Raw genomic sequence first — 18,847 nt, 5'->3', positions numbered from 1 at the left:
GGCAGTCAGCACTTGACAAGCCCAGAGATTATGTTTCCAGCCACTCACCATTCATTCACAAAAGAAGCCTGAACCAGCAGGCTTAAGTACATAAGAAAGGCCCTTTCCCTGTGGGGAGCACTGTACACATGGGCTCTTCAGTAAATGTAGCTAATAAATCAATAAGAAAACAACTCTAAGCCATACTGGAAAAGTCTGGGGTTCAGTTGCTTGGTAAGGACTCTCATTACCCATTTATTTCAGGGCTTACTCAAGACTGACTGTTTCAGGCTTAAAACGATAAACTTCAGGGTACTCTCAAAGCAGACAGATACCTCTCCTAAAACCTCCAGGCAGGTATGCAGAGATACTAATCTCTAACTCTGCAATGGCCCAACCCAAGGTGAAGACAAGGGTAGGAAAAAGGTTATCAGAAATTCAGTATTGAACCAGGATACACTCAGCAATGGCAGTTTACTGTAGACAAAGCCTGCAGCAATGGTGCAGGCTGCCACCATCATTGGGAATTGCTATGGGAACGACTGTGAGGAAGCCTACATAAAAAAGAAAATTGATAGTTAATTTTTAAAGAATACATAAAAAAAGGTTGAAATACATTAGCCAAATCGTTTACCAGATTATCAGTCAGCAATCAGAATGGGCCACAGAGCAAAAATGCAGCTGTCTACTTTTCAGTACTCTTAATCTCCATGTATAAAACACAAATATGAAAGCTGTACTTTTTGGCTTTGCTTTTATAAGTTTGGACTTACTCAGTTGAATTAGACCGTGGCCTAAATCTTTTGCCTCTGACTTTCTTTCTGTTTCCTCCTATATTACCTGAAAGAAATCAAAGGATAAAGACAGACAGTAAAACAACTTGAAACTCACCTGCATCCCAGGTAAAACTGTATATTCCCTTTGCAGCCCAAGCAAAAGACTTGTTACCTCATTAACTTTAACCATTTAAAGTCGCAGGTCAGTCCCCCTTGATTTACTTCAGACCAGCTAAACCCGACACTTAGGTGATCCTTGCCTGCTTTTTGCAGCAACTATGCAGAGCTAAGAACTCCTTAACTTAAGTTTCATTTGAAAAAAAAGGCTAAACTTCTGGAAAAACAAGAAACACTGCCTGATAAAATCACAGTAATTGGCAAGAATGAAGACTTCTTCCTCTCTTTCCTGTTAGCTCACACTGGAGGAATGGGAGAAATTAAATGTCATTTCTGTGTGACAAAGCATTGTGCAAAAAAACCCCAAAACTTGTGGAGGGTGCTGGTAAATCTAAATTCCAGATTAATGACATTTAGCACAGTTTTAAGGAATCATGCTGCTGTCCTAAGATCAGCTAAACTTTCAGCAGAGCAGTAATGGCCTAGAGGCTGGTTTCCGCTGCGGCCAGCACAAAGGTTCACACTTACCTTGCCAAGAATTACTCCTAGGCCTCCCATTCTCACAAATGTCTGAAATATGTTTTGTGTCTGGGATCCTTTCACTCCAGGAATGAGATAATCCATTTGACCTGGAATAGGAGGGCTTAGATGTGGTTACTGTTAAGGGTACTGTCTCAAACCACTGTCAGCACAGCAGTTCAGAGAGTCACATTCCCAAGGCCAGTGACATAACACAGACTAAGGTCTGTCTGCACTAGCAGAGCACCCAGGATTTCCAGTTAAACCTTGCACTTACATTTAGTAGCTGTTGCTGCAGCAGTCTGGCATGCCCACATTCAAGAGCCAGGCTTCAGCACTGATTTCTCACAGATCTGCCACGGAAAGTACAAATCCCAGCACACAGCAGATTTCCTGTGGATTTGCAGCTCTGCCCCAGTTCTTAGCTGGAAGATGTCTTCCAACTGTGCTTATCTCAAAGTCTTTTTATCTCATATTCAAGCATAACGTGCCTGCAGGCCTCCTCCTGAAGCTGCAAGAAAGTGGGGACCACTTCCCTCACCCCACTGCTACCAGCCTCAGGGGCCCAGGAGTTAGTGATGAGCATCCTCCCACCCACAGCTGATAGCTCCAGCCATGGGATAACTCTGCCTCATTTCCACTAATTCTGCATTTGTTTTCTATCATGTCAGCCATTCACTATAGCATGTACTTCTAACGCTAAACTCAAAGCCAAAAACCAGTCTCTGTATCTAGGTGCTTGGTGCAAACTGAAGTTTTTTCTTCCTCTGGAATTACCCCTAAGAGCCAGGATGTGTGTGTTGATACCTAATACATGGGGGTTTGCAATGGACTCCCTCCTGTTGAACTAGAGCTGCTGCCCACCTGCTTGCCATGAGATCTACAATTATTTCGAAAGAGAAGAAAACACGAGGAAGTTGAAAACTGGTCAAAATATTACTTATTTATTACAAAGCAGTTTTGTTTAAAGGAACTCTCTCTGTGGTTTCTAAGTCTAGATCCTCTTGCATTTTTCAGCCTCTGCTTTCCTCAGAGGGCAGGCTTCTAAAATGTGCTCTTCAGTTTCCAGAAGGCTCAGGCCAACCACAGCCACACTGAAGTAAGCCCAGGATTTCATGAATTTAAATTTAATTACAGTGTGAAAGGTCAGAGAACCATCAGGTACACCAACAGACTTCTTAATCGTTTTCTCCTCCTAAAAGTCTATTTTCAGATTCAAGAATATCTTGCTATATAGTAGGTTTGGTGTTTGCTATTTCATTAACAGAAAGTTATGTTTTAATCTTTGAACATCACCTGAGGCTTCACAGTGCTTTCCAGCATGGAGAAGACCTGGCAGCCAATGGCCCAGTCACTCTATCATCTCCCAAGAGATGCAATCTTTATCTGTACATAGAGCAAATCCAAACCAGCTTGGAAGGTAGGAAATAGCATTCTGGGCATTCAAATGGAAGGACTATGTAGGGTCCATCACAATGTTAGTGGACTACTTGTCAGACTCACTTTTCAAGACTTGACAGTGGCACAACATACCTGAACTGGTGGCGGGGAACAACAAAACTCTCTAGTACAGACAGACCTTAGAAACCACTAGTTTTTTGGAACAAATAATAAACAGAGACACATGAAAGAAATGAAGTATGAAAAGGCACATACAAGTAAAAAAACAGGTTGAATGACATTCATTTTAAAAGATTGTTTCTTTTTTAACTGATATTTGAACCTGCTTACACAAAGCTATGAAAACTTGCTTTCCAAAGACTTTTTTCAAAATTGTATCCAAATAAGGAAAGCTCCTCCAACACAAACAGCACATCATTTAAAGCTTGCTCCCTGAAAAAAAACTATTTATCCACTCACATACTTAAAAAGCTGAATTTAAAAATTAGAAGTAATTCATTAAACGCTACTAAAGTTTTCCTTAAAACATATTCATTAGAATAGAATGAATGAAGTTGCATACAGCATGAAGCTGCTATACCCAAATAGCAAATGTCACTGCAAATGTATCCCTCGCACGCGTTCTCTTTACTTTCTTTGAAATAACCACAAAGAAAATGGCTTCATCAACTGCACAGTTACTGACTGCTTGGCAAAACAAGAATAGCAAATGGCAGTTTTCTTAGGAAGCAGTTCAAGACCTTCTATCCCTCCTAGGACATACTGTTTCTCACAAGTTGTTTTCAAGTGCTTGCTGGAGATTTATTCCATTAGAGAATCTTTAACTGCAGAGGGATGGTGAACATCATGACCTAACGACCTTAGCAATTACAAATTACTCTTAGCAATTACAAATGACTCTCAATGCTTTTCAATTACTTTTCCATGTTAAAATGTTTCAGGCTTTTTTAAGTAACTGGAACAATAATAAAATCAGTGAAATCTCATCAAGGGTAAAATTTAATGCCCTCCTTAGTTACCCATAACAGCAAGCACAAAACTACAGAAAGTCTTTGTAAAATTATCTTCCACACATGGTGACCATTTAGTATACCAGTCCAGTAGGTAGAATAAAATGCAAGCACTGTCATCTTTAATGTGAGACATTAAGAATATTATGCAGAAGTCTAGGTCAACTCGGACAAATAAAGACATAAAAATAACATATTGAACAGTTTCTGTTTATAGCTATTATTGAAACAAGACAGTGTTCCTTTTCTTTGATTACATGACCATGATTTTAAGAATTGTCAGGTTTTTACATAATTTTTTTTGAGTCAGTAATTATTACTATAGTCTACTTGAGAACAATTCTCAAGCCGGGCAATGATGAAAATGTGATTAACTGATAATTGGTTTACAATGGAAACCTTGTTTAATCTGGCCTATGCATAACAATTAGCTGCTAGGGGCATGTGGGAAAAATCAGTAATCAAAGCACAAAGGATGCTATTTCACACATTCCACAAAGAAAGAAGAAAGAATCAAACCTGCTGCAAAACAATGAAATGTTCTGACTAATGGAATAATGGGTGATGGAACAGGTAGAAATCTGAAAATGCGACAGAAAAGCAGACCTCTTCTTAGAACTAGATGCAGAGTTTGTGCTGACTCCAGGAGGCATGTCGCTATAAAAAGAGTCGGCCTCTCCAGGCTTTTTTACATAATCTCCCTGGGGTATTTGTCTAAAGTGTAACAAACATTGTAGAGTCAGAAAGCATGACAGGCACCAGCACACACAGAACATGCACAAATATTAGTTTAAAAGCAAGAGGCAAGGCTAGTGATCCTCAAGGAAACTGTTAACCACACACAATAAACCTATTAATAAACAATTCAACCACCTGAGAGAAAACTTCTGCATACTTCTGGTATGTACAGAAAAGTGGATTGTGTGGTTTTGCTAGGGGAAAACAAGGAACATTTCACTGATAAACTCTAGTTATAGTTTTCAAAGTAAGTAGTTTGTGGTTCTTGATACATCAGATAACTAAGTTCAGACATTTCAAGTGGCTCATTGTTGTGAAAAGTATTCCCACACGCAGTAGAAATACTGCAGCCTAAGCTGAATGCATGTCTGCATGAAAAACGTGTTCAGAAAGTGAATGCTGTTTTCCTTCTGAGATAGATGCTTTCCACTTAATTTTTGTGATCATTACTGAATGCAAGAATAGCAATCCACCAAGTTGTTTAAACCTCAGGAGAAAACCCTCCAGTTTATTAATTGTTCTCTTCTGCAGGGAATCTAATGCCAGTGCCAGAGTTTCTCAGCTACTTCAGATACCACAACAGACTCAATCTGCCAAGACACATAAAAGTAATGCTACACACATCCAACAATAGTTCATACTTTTCCAGCACTAGAAGCTTGGGTTTGGTGCATAAAACTATGTATGCTTTAGAATGTCTTAATCAAGTCATGCAGCTTTTTTTAGATACGGTGAATTCATTGCCAGCAGGAAAACTGTTGTGCAAATATTACAGTTGCACTTCCACCAAGTTGAAAAATCCTCCCTAGTACCAGTACCTACTTTGAAAGTTTGCTATATCACAGCACCAGCAGCTTTGTTACCTATGCAGCCCTTCACTTTCCAAGGCCTTTTTGCTTCAGTTGGCCTCTATTAAGATGCACATTTATCAGGTTGATTCATATTCAAGTTGTGTCCAACTATAAACCTGATCAGGGCTCTCTTCATAGCACATCTGAATTTCTAAATGAAGTATTTAAAACATATAATTATACGGCACATAAATCATTAGTGTAAAACAGTACTTCCACGCTATTTCTTCTAATACCTCTTGAGTCTTGGTTCTCGTCCCATTCCTCACCCAGTACATTCAACAGTACATTCAGAATTGACTCAACGTCAGCAGTTCTGCTCCCCAGGGTTCTTCCAGCAAACTGCCCTCTCACTACCCTGTCAGAAATAACTTCTCCCACGTATCTGTGCCCTTCAAGCCACACTATCCTAGTTGGCAGAATCCTTGCTAATTTGCTCTTTTTATTATTTTCAGTTTACTCATTTCAGTTGCTTAGTACTGCCAAATATCATTCCTTAGATAATGCTCAAAAATACCACAATGGCTTGTTTTCATCTTTATTTAAGGACTAATCATTAACAACTGGGGAAAAAAAGGACACTCTGGACACTCTAGCAGATGTCTGTTTTTGCATTTATGGAGCATTCCTTGCACAAAACCAGAATTATTCTACCTAGAAGTCAGCCTACAGAACTTCATTTACTGCATGAAGGAGACGTTATTAAATACCTACATCATCTTCAAAAGACTCAGCTTATGCTGGTTTCTACTCTGTCCATGTCCACAGACACAGCTGCAGAATGACTGCATGCTCAGAGCTCTCTACCCATATATTAATTTCTGGAGATAAGGGAATTTGAAAAATTCCAAGATTCACTAGTATTCCAGCATGAATGTATATGGGGCAGTCTCCTCCCGTATTTTGAGGTCCTGGCTGCTCTGTCCTCAGCCAATACTGAAACACCCACAGCAGAGTGACTCAATGGCCATGTCAGTCTGTGTTTATAGATACATCGTGTGCCACAGAGCAGCACCAAACCCTGAAATTCTACATCCTTGTGCTGGGTGACATTTACTACCCACCAACCTCTGCAGATGGCTTGACCTCAATACCTTTGCCTTTTGCCTGTTACCGTTCCTGTGGCTTTGTAGTACACAACCAGCACTTGGCAGAGCTTTTCTGCTTTTTGCAAGTATTTTGAGCCTGGCAGAGAAAGCGCCACATGGGTAAGGGAAATGGAGAAGAAGCACAACAGGCAGTGGCAACAAACAAAGCAGCAGCTTGGACTAGGAGGTGGTGATACAGACAGAAAACAGGAGAATTTGAGAAACCCTCTTATCTGTGGGGGACTGGGAGAGGAAGGAGCCAACTGGTTTCCAGAAGACCAATCTGCAGGCAGGTGACTGATGATAGGGAGGTGGTCTTCAAAGAGCCAAACCTGAGTCACAAAGAACTATTCGGATTTTGGCCACAAGCTTCAAAAGGTGAAAGCTCAGCCCTGTGCTGACGACAGTACTGTGCTTCAGCTACAGATCAATCGAGCAGGGAAAGAATGGGCTCTTCATTCACACAGTAATTTAAATGCATCATATTTTTAACTGCAAAGCAGTTCCAGGAATGAATTTGTCTCAAAAGGATCCTGAACATCATGTTAATATTAATTATTCAATTCTCAGACTCCTGAGAACATTTTAATCTCTAATAGCAGTCTTCAGTCTCCCTTATTGGAAATATTCTCCTATTTTCCTAATAAAATAGTCTATGTTAGAAGTAAACATTGTATTTGCTACTAAGTCCAGTGAAATCAGGATTTCAAGCAACGCTTTTATAGAATAAATACCAATTTCATATATTCAAGCAAATAGTCTTTAACATATGGTAATTCATCACTACATTTTCCTTATAGCAATCACTATATTTTCTTTACAGCATGTAAGTGAGCAAGAGAGAAGAAAAGCTATTTTCAGAACTTTCTAATATAAATTGTACTACTTTTATCACATACCTCTGTCTTCTGTAGTTTCTTTCCATACAAAGAGAAGAGAAAGGAAGAATGAGTTATCAGTATGCAGGTATACGTGGTCAGTAAGAGGAAAAAAAACATGTAAAGAGAGAAGTACTGTATACAGAATTAAATTTTTGCTCAAAATATTTCAACAGAAAACACTTCTGAAATAAACATACTCCTAAATGTACTAAATCAGAATAAACAAGGAAAATATCCTCACGTTGACGGCTAAAGTCAGAGTTGCAAGTGCAGTTCATGACGAGTTTAAGTCTGTTCACTGTGAAGCTAACAGTGAAAGCTGCACTCCTGCCCTCTACCTCTGAAAACTAATCCCACTGACTAGATGTGATCTCAAAATGAGGCCTTAACTTTTGGAATTGTACTTAAAGGGTTTCAGATACTGCCAGAAGCTGAGACAGCATAACCTACCTTTATTATCCTAATCTTCAGTCTTTCTTCTCAAGTGCTTCTTTCCTTATATATTTTTTTATCTGCCCTCAGCCTACCTCAGTCTAACAAACCAGCAGAGGATGTGCCAGTTCATTATGCCAAACTGCTGGGCTGTGTCCCAGCTACAGCACTGCCTGCAGCTGAGTCTGCCCTGCCCTTCAAGCACACTAAAGACCCGTGGAGGAAGGACTTCAGGAGTCTATCTCACTCAAACACAGGTGACTAAGAAAGCAGATTGAATATTTTTTTAAATACATGCAAAAAACCTAAACCACATTGTTTCTAGAAGAAATTCACAAAAGAAGACAAACTGAAAATGACCAGTTTAAAATTATCTGTTTTGCTTCTTAGTGAGCAAAATACTAACAGCTCTACACCAGGAGAGGGCTTGCACTTTAATTGTGAATTACAGATCTTTCAGTCTCTCTTACCAAAACATGCACCTGAGTTAATTTCAGGTTAAGCTGAAATATAAGCATCTGTTTAGGGAAGCTTATGGATAAATCCTTTACTGACTGGAAGTTAATCTTGCTAAATTTACTTCATCGTTAGGAGAGATTTATAATCAAATCAGACTGTATTCTCATCAGATACAGTAAGACCATAATCTGATCATCTACAAAAAATTAACTCAATTGGAAATAAATTTCAAACCAGGACCAAGCTCTCCAAAACCACACACACACATAATAATTGCATGAAAAATGCCAATACTATAAAAAATATCTATTGTATAAATATGATCCGATATGGATTATTTTTAGATTATGTTTGAATTGTTCTTTCCTTAACATAATCATAAATATGAAATAAACTGATTTTAAACTGTATTAAGAAGAACACAATTTACTTACTTGTAACCCCAACCAGTAATTCCTAAGACGAGAGCCAAAACTAAAATGATGCCAGCAATAGCCCCTATTATTATATTAGTGCTAACAACACCTGGAAACACAAGAAAGGCGAAAAATATACAAGGTTTTAGTAGAAAAATATACAGAACCAGTAAATGCAGTTTTTAAAAAATCTGCTTGGACAACTTGTGCTAAGTTGATTAATTGTAACCAGTGATACAATCTACAACTGTAGCATGGGCATAAAAAGATCATTTGTAAATCAAGCTCTGACCTCTTTGTCCACTTCCCTTAACTGAACAACTTGCTATATGGGAACATTGTGCCAGGTATTCCAGTATAAGGTTATCAATATTAAAATATTAAGCTGCTGTAGCTTACATCCTTGTAACCAGCTTGGCAAATACACGCTTACATTGGATTAAAAGTGACATTGTTTCTTTTTGCTCAAATCCCTTCCATAGCTGAATAAACTAATGAAAAGTGACATTATGGAAGATGGCAAAACTGTCCCTCGCACAAGGATTTATAACGATAAATATGTACACACTCATTTTTCCACAATATATTTTGTATGCAAGCCTAAAGATGAATGAAAACTTTCACTCAAAAAATGTAAAAGCCTAAAATTTGTGTGCCAATATGCTGCATACCTGCCAAATAATAAAAAATTGACTCTACATATAAAAACCAATCATGTAAGCAACATTACCTTCCCACCTTGATATAAAAAGTCCCAATAGCTTTTTGCTTGTCCTAATCTATACTGAATCAGGCCACTCAGATGACTGGGACAAGCAAGGTATCTGCCCTGAGATGTGTACTGAGTGCTTGCGAGCGGCACCACTGGCATCCAGTGCCAAGTCAGAGACCTCTCTTCACAGACATGATGTCCTTCTGTTGTCAGAGGAAGGGAAGGGAATGATGTATCATGTTGTATGCTAACTGAAAGAGCAGGAGATCTAGCCTTGCTTAATGATGCTTCGTCAAATCCAACCTTTTCCTGTCATTGGTAACGTACCTTTGTTGATGGCATCTTTATCAAAAAATATATCATCCTTGATGCGAGAACTGCAGTCATCTCCTCCCCAGAATCGATCACAGACACACTTTATTTCATTGCTACAAACCTGCAGCCAAAAGTGCATGTCAGAATAAAATCACAAAATTAATCTATTCCTGTAATTAATACCTACAGTATTAATTACAGACCGTACAGTATAGGTACAGTCTTATAGCATTGATTTTGATTGCTTTCAAAATTTTGCAAAATGTTTTTAACATACAGCAATTTTTAATTTGTTACGTAAAAGATATTAAATGTACATTCTACTTCATATAAAAATACATGTAGTGAGTATTAAGTACTTTAATATATTTTAATGTAATATATGTTTAATAGAACCATTTATAATTGCTTTGGGAGACTCTGAATCTCAATGGCTCTATTTTTTCCAAAATATGATTAAGTGGTTAATTTCAGATAAAAAAAGGGAGTTTACATGGAGTGTAAAAGAGAGAAGATGTTACGAGGGAACAATTCCTTTGATCTCTGCTCAGCCATAGGGACTTGGATGCTGTTTCAAACTGCGTGAGGGACTAAGGGACTTGCCAGGGCCACAGGAAAGCCACAGGCTGCAGGCAAAAAAGTTCCCACTAGCCAAGAGGCAGCTCACTGCCCTCTTCCTTCAGAGCAAAATAACTTTCAGCAAACATAATCCAACAACCTTATGAACATTCTTGGCTATTGACACAGCCCTGAGAGAATTAAAAAGAGCATCTAGAAGAACACAGACCCAAGTTTCCCAGTTCTTAAACCTTTATATTCACCAGTACATTGCCTGAGGAAATATAAAGTTAGAAGTGACAGCAAAAGGACTGATGGATAAAATTTTTGCAAAACTAATACGTACTCACTGTGACTCATTGTTTAAGACGCCTTGACTGGCATGCATTATGTTTATTTATACGCCTCCTCCTCCTTTCCTTTTCAAAAGCTTCTCCAGTATAAAGACTTCTAGAGTCATGCTGTTGGCTCCCTGAAGTGCCTAGCTAGCACACTACACAACACCAGATACTCAACAAAAGCAGAAAAAAGGATTAAAGAGTACAAGAACATACACCATGTCCAGAACAAATCTGGCTGTCTGTGGTGCCTGGGCAGGTACTGAAGTTGAAGGCCTCGGTGGGGAGGCAGCGATGATCGAGGCACACCATATTCGGCCCGCAAGGCGTCCCGTTCTCCACATAGCCCAGGTCCGTCTCCTCATCAAGCTTTACATGGCCACCACTGCAAGACAACCAAGACAATCTCAGAGACTTATGGTGTGATTAGATGGGACTGCTTGAGAAACTGCGCTCTGGGCTGCTGCTTTCATTTCTGTCTGCGTTACACAATGCCCAGGACAAGGAAAGAGTAAATATTGGCTTATTTACCTCACTGGCCCTAATGTGAAGCAAACCGAAACACAGTATATCTACATTAATCTAATGTAATTGTGAAAACAAAAACGATTTTTCCTGTGTCAGAGCTAGTGTTGGACAAAATATTGAGTTTACTTGTGCAGGACTTTATTTCATCTTACAGTTGTGTGAAGCTATGAGGACACACCAGGTCTATAATTGGGATTCAGCTAACATATGGCAACGTATTAAGCTGTCAGTTATCTTTGGCAGTGCAGGCATATGTCTAAGTATTTTTCCTACATTAAGTACTTCACAAACAATAAAGAATGTAAATCAAGAGGCTAGAGAAGAGCATTGTCTCTCTATAGGTAAAATTAACTATTACACAGAGAGGACTGCAAAACAGCCACGCTCACCACATACAGTCAAGTTCCTGAAGCTTAACAAAGGCTGAGATAGAATAACAATTATGTATTAATAGGGGAAAAAACACTAATGGAAATGGTTGTTTTCCTCTTAGGAATGAGAAAACTGCTTTTTCATGCAAGATGGATATTAATTGTCTCTTTTATGTTTTCAAGACTGGCAATTACCTGCAATTGTAGACTTTTCCAAACTGCAAGATTGACGACGTGATTTCACCATCAAGTTCTCCCAGTCTGGGAACACTGGATATATTGGAACACAGAAGATATCCACAAAGCACATCCCTGCATTGAGAGAACAGACAGATAAATCACTGAAAATAAATGTCAGTGAAAATGGATGCTCAAATAAACGTGTTTTTCTTCACTTGCTTTGTAACGCATTTGTTATTACTTGCTTTTCTCCCACTGACAGTAACTCCCATAAGTTATGTCTTGTTTCCCAAGAAAATTATTCTCCCTGGACCTTAGACTGGGAAGAGTCTTTTTTAAGACGTATTATCAACAATGCTCTCAGTAAGGAACTGTCAAGAACAAAACATACCAAACTGATTTATTATCCCATTAAGATACAGTAGCTGACCCACGGAGGAGCAACAGCAGACACTGGCTTTAAATAAACTCTCATATGACACATATGTAAGGGAACTAGAGACACCAAGTTTAATTCAGCTGTTGAAGGGACTTTACAACTCAGATGTGGAGACGTGCACTAGCTGGCCTCTCCCATATTACTGAATATGTTTTACTCATGAATTCGTGGAACAAAAGTGAGGCTATCAAACTGCACAAAAAGGTGGGAAAGTACATTAGTTCACCTGCAGGCAGGGCTAGAATTCAAGTGGCATTGACAGAATGGAGAACTCATCTGATAAAACAGGATGCAATTTGATGAAGACTGGCAAAAGGTTCATAGGCAGAAATAATCAAATGCATAAACACAGAACGTGAAACCAGATTTTAGGCAGCAACTTGCAGGAATATATGTAGAGGTTTAAAATATGATGACAACTGAAAACAACTTAGCAATGCAATGTCAAGCATAAAAGATGAACGCCACACAGATATAAAAAGACAAGCTGCACTCCTCTGTGCTGCTAAGCCTCACCAAGAGTACTAGGACCATTTTTGATCCAAGTGCTACCAAAGTTCAGATGGTGCTCTCTTAACAGAGATTATCTCCTCTCGACGCTCTTCTCACTCCAGAATTTCCTGCACTGAAGTCTGCAGAAGAAGGTCAGGAGAAATCTGTTCCGTACAGAAGATCTTCATGCCAGCTAAGAACTGAATCAGGGATAAAAAAATCTCGTACAAGTGGTTTTCTAAATGGATCGACTTACTGTTTATTGCATTGTATCCAAGAGTCCTTGTTTCTTCCACAGTTTCCTTTCTCAGTCCCTTCAATATTCAGCTTCTCATAGCAGTACCTGTCAGCAGCTGTCACTTCTAAAAACAGAAATAAATCTCTTCTAAGATGATGAAGACTTCAAAAAGCCAGGTTGTAGGAAATGGCAATGCACAATCAAGGCAAACAGAGCTTCCCAATACGTGAACTGCAGTATCAATGGTCTGCAAGTGGCCTGTGAAACTCTGCACAGTGTTCTCAATGAAATGTTTTAAGCTGTCATTACTGTTTTAAGATTTTGTTCAGATTGACATGGGTTTATTGGTCCAACACGTCCTGAGTGGGTATTAATGAAAAGTTAAATCTAAGACTTCAGAATACTCACCAGTAAGTTAACCAACACCGAGAAAGAGCTGGAAGGACAAAATGTGGAGGGAAGCGGGGGAGGGGTACACAGTCCTAGCAGGTTTTAGTGGTTCTGAATATGCCTCTTCCGTAATTATTCTCAGCTGAGATAATCTTTCAAGCCACACAAACAACAACCAACTTAGAAATAATAACATACACTCACTTTCACCCCAGATGTATTTACACTGCCGGTCTCTGGTTTTACATCTTCCTCCAAAACAAATACCCTGGAAAGGAAGCAAGAAAATACACATAAAAAGTTTGAAATAATTTGGTTTTCCAGAATACATGTTTGTTTAATATATAGATTTGTCATGCAACATTAAGGTAACTAATAAGCGATTCTACTTTCTGTTCATTTAAATACTTAGTTCCAAAATATAACTAGAACCAAAACTCAGGAATGTCAGCAGAACTGTCCCAGGTGACTTCCAAAGATCTTAAACCAAGATCTATAAAAAGCAATCTATAAAAGCAGAAAGAATATAAAACAAAATGACGTGTTAATTACCTGCTTGTTATCACATGAATATCCATCCATTTTATGAATATTGGGAGAACACTATAGAAAGAGAAAATAACTAATAGATCAAATCTATTATAGATCAGACAAGCACAGAAGCAAAGCAGAGAACAAATGTCATGTGGAAAATTCTGTACCATGCTGGTATTTTCAGTACCAGAATATTTAGCACAATTCTTATACACCTTGCTGTACAAAAGGGTAACATTCATAGTAACTGAAAGACTATAGGTTTATTTTACTCATCTCTTGAATGGAAGATATAAAAATCACCTGACTGGAATTTCCTGTGCAGTTCTCTGCAATATCACAATCATTCACTGCTTCTCGGCACAGAACTCCTTTAGGTTCAAACTGGAAAAAAGGACGGATAATTAGTGCCTTGCTTTCTCCATATCTTGCCTTAAACACAATGCTTTCTTAGAGTTTTAACTAAAACGAAAAATGGGGAATTTTCATGTGCTGACTGAAGTGAGAAGGCTTTCCTTTCCTTGCTGTAGCCATTGCACTTGTCAAGCCACCAGCTATTTACTGGTCTGAATGAGTGCATCGAGTGTGGAGCTGAGCAGGATAAGCACTCTTCCAGGACACAAGTCTCCTGACATTTATCAAACCAATACTGCAGCAGCTTCCAGCATTATCTACAACAAATGTAGGTACACAAGTTGTTTTTTTTTTTATATGGTGCCGGTGTGACTTGGATACTTGAACAAATTTCACCCATGCTGGCAATCTGCTGATCCTTTTACATTATATCAAAAAAAAAAAAAAAAAAAGGAACGTGCCTATGGAAATGTGATCTGTTGCAGCATAATCTGTGCTTTTTTTAACATTAGGATGAGCACAAAGTCAAGAATGTGGTTGACAGTTATTACCAGTGTTCCTCCTAAGGAAATGAAGCCCTCAAATCCCCACAGGCAAAGATAAAAGTATCATATATAGTACTTCACAGTTTTAATAACATTAATAATAATTATCATCATTACTAAATGAGTATAAACAACTATTTTAAGCCATTTTTAGCTAGGCTCCCTTACAGCCTGGCGAAATTCCCTTTTACTATTTACTGATGCATCAGGAAGAATACTTTATAGTGTACATAAGGCTTGGTTTCCTTCACTCAGTGGGGATTTCAGTCAGTCCAAACATAAGGGGACAGAGGCAGATCTAACTAAAACGGAAGCCTTTCAGATGAACACTTCTGAACAATTCTGCTAGCCAGAAGGGTTTTTGGTTAGTTTTTTGCTTTTTTAACTATATCCTTCTCCTGGGCTTCTGTGGTATAATTTTCCCATTCAGCCTCATGGATTAAAAACAGAGCAACATGTAAGGCATTGGGAGCAGCACATAGGTAAAGACATATGTGTTTAAACAAGGACATCTAATGAAACCTCATGGAACTACAACCTCATCTAAACTTGTCTGAATATGGAAGGCTTTAATTCACCTCTGTGTTTGATAACAAGCCCTGCCATAAGAAGCCCAGACTAAAAGATAGAGAATAGTCCCAGACAAACCAGTTTTCAGCCAACTGTAAAAGGCAAGTTTTCAGAAAAGGAAACACAAGGTCTGCAAGGAAAAACTGTGCAGTGGTGGCTGCATCTACCTGGACGCATTCCTGTCAAGATGCTGCACTGAAGGTGATTGCTCTTACCCGGCACTTCCGACAGCAAAGCCCGTTGCTGCACTGTGAGCCTGCCGTCAGGGTGCAAGTACTGCAGCACTCTCCTCCTTCACGGGCACACTCCTGAGGAACACATACACTTATAATAGAATCCATGGGAAAAGCAGATGAGCCCTGGGACCTTATTAATTCTTGTCTTAGTATGCTACCTGAAGAGGTTTTTAACTAGGCCTTTAGGCATCTAGAAGCAGAAGAAAAAGCATTCGCTGTTGGGTATGAAGCTTCTGCACAGCTGTTTGCTATGCAATACAGGTAATAATTTTCCGAACTTAGTAGTGTCAATCATTAAATACTGACATTTTAGCAATGACCAGAGTCATATTTGCATCTAGGAAAATACATTCCTTACCTTCTTCTAAGGCCTGATTCTGCACAGGTAGCTATTGCTATTAATGTTCAGAATTTACGTGGTGATGAAATAGAAAAGCTGGCCCACATTGTGTTAAAAATGATGGAAAAAGGTAAGCAATGATTAATCCCTTGCTGCAGGACCTTAACATTGCCTGTCTTCCTCAGTGATGGGCAGTGGTGTGTCCTGAAGAATCTAGTTGCTAATGTGAAGTACTTACTGCTACTGTTCCACAGTCACATTCTTCTCCTTCTTCCACAAAACCATTGCCACATTCTGGAGGATCCAGAAGCTGCAAGGCAAAATCAGAAGTTCTAAGGGCATGTCTCTCCTAAGGGAATCACTGTCATATATATTCTGTACAACATGTTTTTTTAGATAGCACTCCAAATGCGTTAACCAAAACACAGTACACACAACTCAGGAAGAAGCAAATGAGAAACGACACAAACAAAATGTGAGAAAATGAACAACGCCGTGAACTACTTCAGAAACACTGCAGAGTCAGATGGTGCCTTCTGTGTGAAACTACCATTTTTTACGGTAGGTTGTCTGAGCAGAAGCCACAACAAAACCAAAAGGTGTGACAATAAATGAAAACAATATGCTATTTTCATTATCATCACAGGGGTTGTGATTGCTGTTGTTCTGGAATTCAAGGGCTGTGACACCTGTTGATGCCTGCATAATACCTTCAGAATTAACAGCCATAAAAATTGTTCCAGGAATGCAGGGAGAGAGGGGAGGCTGAGTTTCTTGGTCAGTTTTTGTTGCAGTTGGATGGTTTTTCCCACCCTTTTTCTTTACCACACTTGGGACCTTTCAGCAGTTTTCCATAATTATGTCACAGGCAGATGAGAAAGTATAATTAGTGAGTCTTCTTCCCCACCTCTTCAGCCACTCCACTAAACTCTAACCTAAAACGTCTAAATCAGTATATTTGTAAAAGTACTTTCGTTTCCCAGAAGCAAGATTCATTTACCATTTTACAGACAGGACCCATGCTATGTTGTGTTTTAATGGATACCTACAATCTATTCTTTCCAGCTTCATTGTTACCATTTCCCCAAAATTTCTAGAGGTAATTCTTCAAAAAGAAAATGTTTTGGGTTGTTTTTATCCCTTCGAGCACAACAAAACATACGAGTCCTTTCGTTCCATAAACAAGAAGGTATATAAGCGTGTCACCAAGATTAAAATTCTGCATTGTCCTCCCAGTTCTCCAATTAAACTAGGATCATTTCAGATACCATTCTGCTTACAAGCCATCTGCACAACTTCATCGCTCATGGTGCACTGTGTATTTTTCTCTGGCTGCTGCCTTTCTGCCAGTATCCCACAAGATGAAGCATCCTCCCATGTATTTCACTGTGCCACAAACCAGCCTGAGGCTTTTGGTACAGCCTGATGTGCTATTTTTAGATCACCCTATTGAAATGGAAATTAGACTGCAGCATGAAATGCATATGTAGAATATCACACTAAATGTAAGCAAGCGATTATCTTTCAGAATTTATTAAAGAGTTGATAAAACTGCTTGTTTTCTAACTATCTTTCCAGCATCTTAACTTTTTCAGTATCTCTAGGTGTGCTGCCCAATACAGACAAGTAGATGGCAGTAACAGAGGGTCCTGCCGTAAAACATTGGGACAATTTGCTGCAGTATATAGGGACGGCTAAATATGAAATGGATGACAAAAACATGAAAAGCAATTTGGGTATTTTTTTCCCCAAAAGTCATATGATTCATCCATTCATTTGACAAGAGCATGCGTTCAACCTGCTCCAGCAGTCATTGATGCAATTTTCAGGTTCACAGCTCATCTTACAGCAGAGCACTGCCAAACACTGCACCATGTCACATTAGTTTTTCTTTATCTCATATTTCTTGAAAAGCAAAAGTCAAGTTTGTGTTTCGCTCCCTTTGCTAGGAAACATATCCTTGACAGCTTTGTGAATTAAACAGACATCCATTGGCAATGACTTTAAACCAACCCAACCAACAGAAGCACCATGACCCACTTAAACGACTGACCCATCCCCTCTAAATTTGCCTGGTTTCCACATCTAACTTTCACATTTCCATATGCATCAGAAAAAGTTGTAAATGCTGTCAGTCTAAACTGACATTATTTTTTTCCCCAATGACAGATGTGCAAACAAACATAATCGCTCTAACAAGCCCAAATAAGACACACTAGACTGTGGAGAAAAGTCACTCTCTAAAGAAATAAAACCACCTGTATTTCTATCAATCTTTAATGAGAGCAAATTTCAAAAATGCAGCTACATTTTGAAGAATAAGGAATCTTACTTCCTATTAATGAACTACAGCATTTTCTCTCCACTTTTAATAACACATTCTATCATGAAAAAAGGAGACCTTTGAGAGATAAGGAGACTCAGTTTATCTAGATTCCATGCCTTCTCTTCTCCTTTCCAACATTTACTGAAATTTTGTGGTTGTCAGAATATGCACTTTTTCTCAGCTGCTCCAGAAGGAATGTGACTCGCTCCAGACTTGACTTTCTCTTTTACATCTGTGACCACCTCAGGTACCAAGTCTTTTTTCCACATTGGACTGTCTTTGTGCCTTAGTGTCTCCTCTTTGCTTGTTGAAAGACATCCATTAAGTAGAGGATAACATTAATTATATACAGAAAAGAGTCAAGATCGTTATCCTGATTACATTTTAACACATGCTTCAGTAAATGGAGCAGGAATGCACTGAAACCCTACTACTAACCCTCCACTGCAAATGTGCTTGTACATTGGCTGGAGTCTCTTTAGACTTGTTTTGTATGTATCTCCCTTAAATGTCTCTGCTAATCATTTCATACTCTTTGCATCCTTCATGTGAATATACTTGTTGAGCAGGCCAAAACTGAGACAAGAGAAGCCAAGAAAAGATGAATACTGCCTCAAGAGATATTCCCCTCTTCACCTGATTCCCAAGACTCACGCAACAAGACCTCTAATTTCATAATTAAGAAGCAAATTTGGAGGGGATGGGTCAGTCACT

General features: G+C 38.8%; 1 protein-coding gene across 6 annotated transcripts in view; it reads right to left on the bottom strand.

The window, feature by feature from the left end:
- Positions 1–18,847, bottom strand: part of ADAM22 (ADAM metallopeptidase domain 22) — a 137,314-nt gene that overhangs the window by 17,936 nt on the left and 100,531 nt on the right. For 3 of the 6 annotated variants that reach the window (XM_069859592.1, XM_069859586.1, XM_069859587.1), the window contains exons 16-29: positions 16,046–16,117; positions 15,447–15,539; positions 14,066–14,146; positions 13,781–13,831; positions 13,433–13,496; positions 12,857–12,962; positions 11,685–11,801; positions 10,807–10,975; positions 9,707–9,815; positions 8,686–8,776; positions 7,379–7,396; positions 4,409–4,516; positions 1,401–1,501; positions 753–819 (exon numbers count right to left, since the gene is read on the bottom strand). In XM_069859592.1, coding sequence (XP_069715693.1) covers positions 753–819; positions 1,401–1,501; positions 4,409–4,516; positions 7,379–7,396; positions 8,686–8,776; positions 9,707–9,815; positions 10,807–10,975; positions 11,685–11,801; positions 12,857–12,962; positions 13,433–13,496; positions 13,781–13,831; positions 14,066–14,146; positions 15,447–15,539; positions 16,046–16,117 — 1,247 coding nt within the window. The remainder of the gene's footprint in view (positions 1–752; positions 820–1,400; positions 1,502–4,408; positions 4,517–7,378; positions 7,397–8,685; positions 8,777–9,706; positions 9,816–10,806; positions 10,976–11,684; positions 11,802–12,856; positions 12,963–13,432; positions 13,497–13,780; positions 13,832–14,065; positions 14,147–15,446; positions 15,540–16,045; positions 16,118–18,847) is intronic. The other 3 variants (XM_069859588.1, XM_069859590.1, XM_069859591.1) reach the window with 2 other exon arrangements.

Source organism: Phaenicophaeus curvirostris, chromosome 6, assembly GCF_032191515.1.
Source record: "Phaenicophaeus curvirostris isolate KB17595 chromosome 6, BPBGC_Pcur_1.0, whole genome shotgun sequence".
Taxonomy (NCBI): Eukaryota; Metazoa; Chordata; class Aves; order Cuculiformes; family Cuculidae; genus Phaenicophaeus; species Phaenicophaeus curvirostris.
This window is presented reverse-complemented; position numbering and strand designations above follow the sequence as displayed.